We start from the raw sequence: 6,297 nt of genomic DNA, 5'->3' as shown, positions 1-6,297 counted from the left end.
AGCCAGGAGATGTCTATCAGTAGCTTTTTATTTTCTCAGCTTCAGCCGTTATTTTTCTCAGCTGAATGTGGAGGCATTCAGCCTGGCTGATGTAGCCTGTCCTTAGGGCGGTTCAGTGTTCCTCAAAGTTCCATTCAGGAGAGCCAGTTAAAGATTTGGACCTTCCTGTCATCCATAGTGGCCAAATGGAGGAAAATGCCAGGAGTTGTCTTGCCTAGAACTGAAATCTAAAGGCAGCATGGTATGTTCTTAATAAAGGAGTGATTATATGAATCACAGTAGCAAAATGTTCTTGCAGAGCTCATGCCCCACTCCCTGACTGCAGTGTCTGAGGGCAGCTGTCCATCATTCCAGGGAAGGGATTGGCCTGGTACAGGGGTTAGTGAGTGTGCAGCCCCCTGTGTCACAGAGGAGTAGCTGCAATTCCAGAGTCTCTTTTAATGAAGCTTCTTGTGGCTATTTATTGGACGAAAATAAATTCCAACTGGCCCATATAACAAATGAAACTCAACTGCAAAAATGTAATGATATTTATTCACCCAGCTGCCAGCAAACTCACATGCACTATGAGTCATTCCAGATGTGGATAAAAACAAAGTCTGTCTGTGAAAGTAAGTTTCCTGATCCCGAGGAGACTTGGTTTGGGAGAGGAGCTGTGCGCTGACTTCAGCTCCACTCAGAAGAACAGGCAGGTTCTTCTGCAAAGGGGGAGGGGGAGAGGAAAAGCCATCATTTATTCCTGAAAAGAAAGGAGCTGGGAAAATAAAAAAAAAAGCTACTGTACAGCTAGACATACGTATTTTAAAGAGAAGGATGCTTTGGAAGACTCTGGTGCTGCTGCTGTTCTATTGCAGTGCTTATGCCACTGTGACCCACAGATGGAGCAGAGGTAAGATTTCAACCTGAAAAACTATTTAAGGGAAAAATTTCAGTTGTAGATTTGGTCTCAAATTATGTTGCATTATACATATATGTAGATATATATTTTATATATATATATATATACACAATTATAATTTTTTCCTCCAACTCTGGAATTTTTTTTCTCCGTTAAACATGTCAGCTAAAAATATATAGATAAATAAAAAATACACATGAATAAGTGCAAAAAGGTAAAATGATATATGTATTCTGTTATTAAAAATATATATAAAATAGCCCAAGAACTAGAATTACATTCTTGCGCTTTTTCCCTTCTTCTTTCTAACTTTTCTCCTGTATTAACAAAAAAAATAAATAAATATATAGCTTATGAAACCTTAAAGTGAAAGCCTGTGCAGTCCCAGGTGGCATAATCTGCTCTGGCAGGAAGATACCTGAGAATAGTAAAGCAAAGAATGCCTGGATTGTGCAGGGTGCCTGGGAATACTTCTGTCCTACCCTGGCAGGGGAGCACAGGTGACACAGAGGAGGTGACCTGGTGTCTTATCAGGCTTCAGCTGCCAGTGTCACAATACATAGTTGTGACATATTTGTAATTTTTTAGAGTGTGGCAGCAGCCTATAGAATGTTTGGGGACTGCTGGATGGCACAGGAGATGCTTGCCTCAAAGCTAGTGATGATGTCCTTTCCCTTTTTTGGTTTTATTCTCTCCTCTGGTATTTGGCACTGGTTCAGGAGCTGCTGGAAGTGGAGAAAGGAAACACCTCCCAAAAGATTTCTTTGGTTCTGATATTGAGATTCACAGATATTTAAAGGAACCAGAGCCTGCTAAAAAAATAGAGCATTTAAATGTCTCATTCCCTATTCCAGTCTCCTCATCATAGTACCAGTCTGGTACCAGTCCAGTCTGACATTTGGGTTTGGTTTTGACTTTGTAGGAGAGGGAATGGTTGAGGGAATTGATGAAGAGCTAAACAATCCAGCTCAGGCTGAATAATTTTTCTTTACAATGCTTAATTATTCCTTTCAAAAATCCCTGTTAGTGGGAGCTCACTGGCAGGGCTTTGACATGGGGCTCACCATGGCAAAAGTTCTTTCCACAACTTTTTCACCAGACTCTTGGCTGATATTGCATGAGTCATTGTACCTGCATGTACCTCACTTTTCTCTTCTGGCATAAGACTGGAAATAGCACCAATATTTGTCATAAGATCCTGTAATTCTGTAGGTAAAAATTTGTTGTTTCAGGAGTGCCACAAAAATGTGAGAAAATCAGAACTAGATCTGTATATATTAATAAAAAAAAAAAAAAACCACAGCCCCACCCTTTGGAAGAATGATGTCACATTGCCTAAGAAATGGAAAAAAATTAAGAAAAAGGAGTTCAATTTCATGTAATAATCACTGTTCAATTTAAGGATGTCCTTCACTTTTTGCTAGCACATTCATTTTAATTAAACAACATCACAACCCTAAAAGGAATTAATGCAACTATTAAAGTTCAGTTTTAATCACCATGAATATTTAAAGAAAAACATCAGAACTCTATATTGTGCCTTTTGGGAAAGCAGATTTTTTTTTTTTTTCAAGCTGGAAGCTCTAGCACTTATTTTTGGAGGCTTCAGAGGGAAGAGAAGATTCATTCCCTGTTGTGATAAGGAGTTCAGTTGTCACAAATAGTGTGTGCAGGCATTTTCTGAGGAGAAAACCAGGTTTCTTTTCTACATCTGCTGGGACTACTCTGCTCTAAAGATGTTTTAGAGGCACAAGTCCTTCAGCAGTAACTGAACCTCCACTCCCTTGAACTGTGTGTCAACCCAACCAAATCTACAGTACCTTGAGAGGGTCCAAGCACTGTCTTAATTTTTGAATTGCTTAGAAACCTAGGATAAAATTTGAGTACTGAGCAATGACACATTCTGCTGCACACTCAGAGCTCTTCCCTCCCTCAGCAAATGACAACTGAGTCTTGTTTAAGTAAACTTCAGTCATTTGAGCCTTATCTGAGTCCTGATTTGAGTTTTGCAGTGAAAACCCAAAGACAGATCGGCATCTGGTGTGAGGGAAATGAAAGACAGATCTGTGTGTCGTCTCCATGTTGACTTGTCATCCAGATTGTTTACAAACAGCAGGGCAAAGGCCTTGCTTTAATTGCCAGCAGTTGTTGTTTGCAGCAGAAATGAGCAGTCAATATTGTATACAACGTCTGCATTTGACCATTTTTCCATGGGAAGCACTGGGGCAGCCCTTGTAACCAATCATTCAAGCTTTGGCTCAAGAAGAACTCAGGCCTGAGAAAAGATGAATACACTTGTGCTGACTGGGAACTCCTTTTTCCCTTCGCTTGGAAGCATCAATGGGTGGGGGAAAAAAAGAAAAAAAAAAAAGCATTTCTGGCAGGAAAACAGAGGGCTTTATTCATTCCTTTTTCTTTTTAAACTGCCCTAGCCTTTTGCATTAAAAATCTCACAGACACTTCTCAGCCTGCCTCGACTGAGCTGTGGATACAGGTCCAGAAGTCACAGGCCAAACTCACTCCCTAGGATGGGATGGGTGTGTTTAAAATAACAAAGAAAAGATCCTGAATGATGATGAAATATTTTCTTGTCATCACCTCAAGTTTCCTTGAGCCTTTTGTAGTCTTAGCTGCATGGAAGTATCCTCTCAGATTTTGTGAACCTCCTGTCTAGGGAAAAAAGGTAAAGAAAAAAGGTAATTAAAAGTCTCTACTGAGTAAGTATTATTCCCTATGCAAGGGCAGAGGTGAGATTATATAAATTCTTCAGGTTCCAAATAAGAATTCCAGATTTAAAGAGATGTTTCTTCTGAAGAAACCAAGGAACAAATCCTGGGTTTTAACAACAAAAATAAGCAAAAAAACCCTTCCATGAAGCCATGGCAACCAGTGTCACTGCTTGCTGGTTGCTTCCATCAAACTTTGAGAAGGACCAATCCACTGGAGAGCAGAAGCCAGCCTTATGAGCATTACAAGAGTTGTCTGTTCCCTGAGGAGAAGCCCTAAGGCAATCCTTACTGGCACATCTCAGCTGGCAGGAGTTTATTTGCTGTAAAGCTGCCTGATTCTAATAAATGGGACACACAAACAGTAGCATCCTTGCTGTGTGTTTGCTCAGGGTGGGAAGATGCAGATTTCCTATGGTTGTGGTTTTTGGACAGTGCAGGAGCAGCAGCAAGGGTAAGTTCACCCCTCAGTGGAGGCTGGAAAAGGACATGTTAAAATAAAACATAAAATAAGGTAGAATGCTTTTCACCCATCAGTGGCAAAAGGATATACCAGCACCACAGAGGTCTCATGCTTTTGGGGAGTTTTTGTGCTGTTCCTTACACTCCTCAAAAGCCTCACTACAGTCCCATTAGATCTCTCTGGTCCATGTGCACTATTTTCTACCCAGTCTCCAGTGGCTGGTGAGAGTGAAATGGCTGTTTGAGAGCACCAGGGGAACAGTCTGCTCTCCTTAAAGCTTGTCTACAGAAGGAATTGCTTGCAAGAGCCAAAGGTCCATCCTCTTTAATTTCCCCACAACACTGCAGACTCTCAGTATTTTGTGTGGTGGGAGCTCAGTTTGTGGGTTTGGTGATGGAGCAGCTTCTGCCTGAGCAACTTTGGCCTGGTACTTCTTTGTGGGCTTAGCCTGAGCAGGCTGGCAGCTCTGCAGGGCCAGGAGAGGGGAGACTGTGTAGAAGTGTAAAAGAGTAAGAGAGAGTGGCTGTTGCTTATTGTATTTGCATTGCCCCCAGACGAAGGAAGGAATGATGAATCTGACTCCACGTTCTCAGAAGGATACTTGATTATTTTATGGTACTATATTATATTAATGCTATACTAAATTATATTAAAGGATACAGTAAGGATACTTGCAGAATGTTAACAAGAAAATAATGAAAACTCGTGACTCTCTCCAGAGTCCCAACACAGCTTGGCCCCAATTGGCCATTAAGTGAAACAACTCACACCAGAATCCAATGAAACAATCACCTGTGGATAAACAATCTCCAAACACATTCCAGACAAGCAAAACAGAGGAGAAGCAAATGAGATAATTATTGTTTTCATTCTTCTCTGAGGCTTTTCAGCTTCCTAGGAGAAGAATCCTGGGTGAAGGTATTTTTCAGACAATGTGACTGCCACAGTTGCTAGAAAGACAGCCAGTACTTTTGTAAGGAAGCACTGTTTGATATGTTCTAATCTCTGTGGTCATTTGGCTGCTGGTGATCTCTGCTGTGTGTGCAAAGATTGAGTGCCTCAGAAGTTGAGCATGCCCTTTATCCCCACTCCTTTTCATCCTATTTCCCTCTCTTCCCTGCTGCATCTCATATTGCATCCCTACAGCCAGGCACTCCCTGCTTGAGCAGCTTCTGGGATCCCACCACCAACAGTAGCTCTTGGGTGACCTTTTTGGCTTGGAGAGCACAAGCAAAGGGAATGTGGCCCAAACACAGCCTGTAATTGCAACAAAAATGGTCAAACACATACACATTGAGGTACCCAGTGGTCCTTCAGTAAACCAAGTTATGGTCAGTGTTATTGGATATGTGACAAGGTTACATCAGCCAGTCCAGCTACCAGAAATTTTTAGATTGTAATGTCTATCCAACTTCTTTTAATTTCTATAAATTTCTATAAAGACGTTGTTATCCAATTCTTAAAATGCGCAGTGCAAATGAAAGAGACGAAATGCTAAGGAACAGCACCAACTCTGTCTAAGCCTGGCTGTGAAAAGAACATTACTTCTTTTGAGGAGAATGCAATATTTCCCTTTCCTCTGGCTCTTATGTGATCACTTGGAAAACTGCCTCAATTGCCCCAATTTCCCTGCTTGTTGGGTCCATTCCAACAACCTGACTGGAGCTGCAAAAGGTGATTGATCTCCTGCAGGGGTTTTTCCCACCTATCCTGAGTCCGTTCCATGAGTCTGACCAGTTCCTGGCAATGCATGTTTGTGGGCTGGAGTTCCCTCATGCAAATTATTTCTGCACCAATTATTGCAACTCTGTCTGTGAGGAGATGAAGGCATCTCTTAAAGAAGGTCTGGAGAGGGATTTTACTAGTTTTTAGTTTTTTAGTTTTTACTTTTAGTTTTTACTTTTTACTAGTTTTTTGGGTTTTTTTGGTTTTTTACTAGTTATTAGTAAAGCAGCTTGGTGTTGCAAAGGCAGCTGGAATATCACAGTCTCTGAGTGGATTTTAACCATGGTAGGATAGATATCCAGTTAGGCAGGGTTGTGACTGCAATCAAAATCCATTTTAGCATGTCCTGATTCCTCAAATGCCTCTTTTAGGGCCAGAGTTAATTAATTTAAGCTGCATGGAGGATGATCCCTGAATCAGAATTCACAGTGGATACCTGAACCTGAAAGACATGTAAAGGATGCTTAAAAAAAAATAAATTAAAG

At 41.0% G+C, this 6,297-nt stretch overlaps 1 protein-coding gene across 1 annotated transcript in view; it reads left to right on the top strand.

The window, feature by feature from the left end:
• Window positions 1-575: 575 nt before the first annotated feature.
• The window catches only part of FAM180A (family with sequence similarity 180 member A), a 28,282-nt gene continuing 22,560 nt past the window's right edge, over window positions 576-6,297 (top strand). The window contains exon 1 of the mRNA XM_005482764.3: window positions 576-889. Coding sequence (XP_005482821.1) covers window positions 814-889 — 76 coding nt within the window. The 5' untranslated portion in view covers window positions 576-813. The remainder of the gene's footprint in view (window positions 890-6,297) is intronic.

The sequence above is a fragment of the Zonotrichia albicollis genome, chromosome 4 (genome assembly GCF_047830755.1).
Source record: "Zonotrichia albicollis isolate bZonAlb1 chromosome 4, bZonAlb1.hap1, whole genome shotgun sequence".
Classification (NCBI taxonomy): domain Eukaryota; kingdom Metazoa; phylum Chordata; class Aves; order Passeriformes; family Passerellidae; genus Zonotrichia; species Zonotrichia albicollis.
The sequence above is the reverse complement of the archived record's forward strand: the minus strand, read 5'-3'. Positions and strand labels throughout refer to the sequence as shown.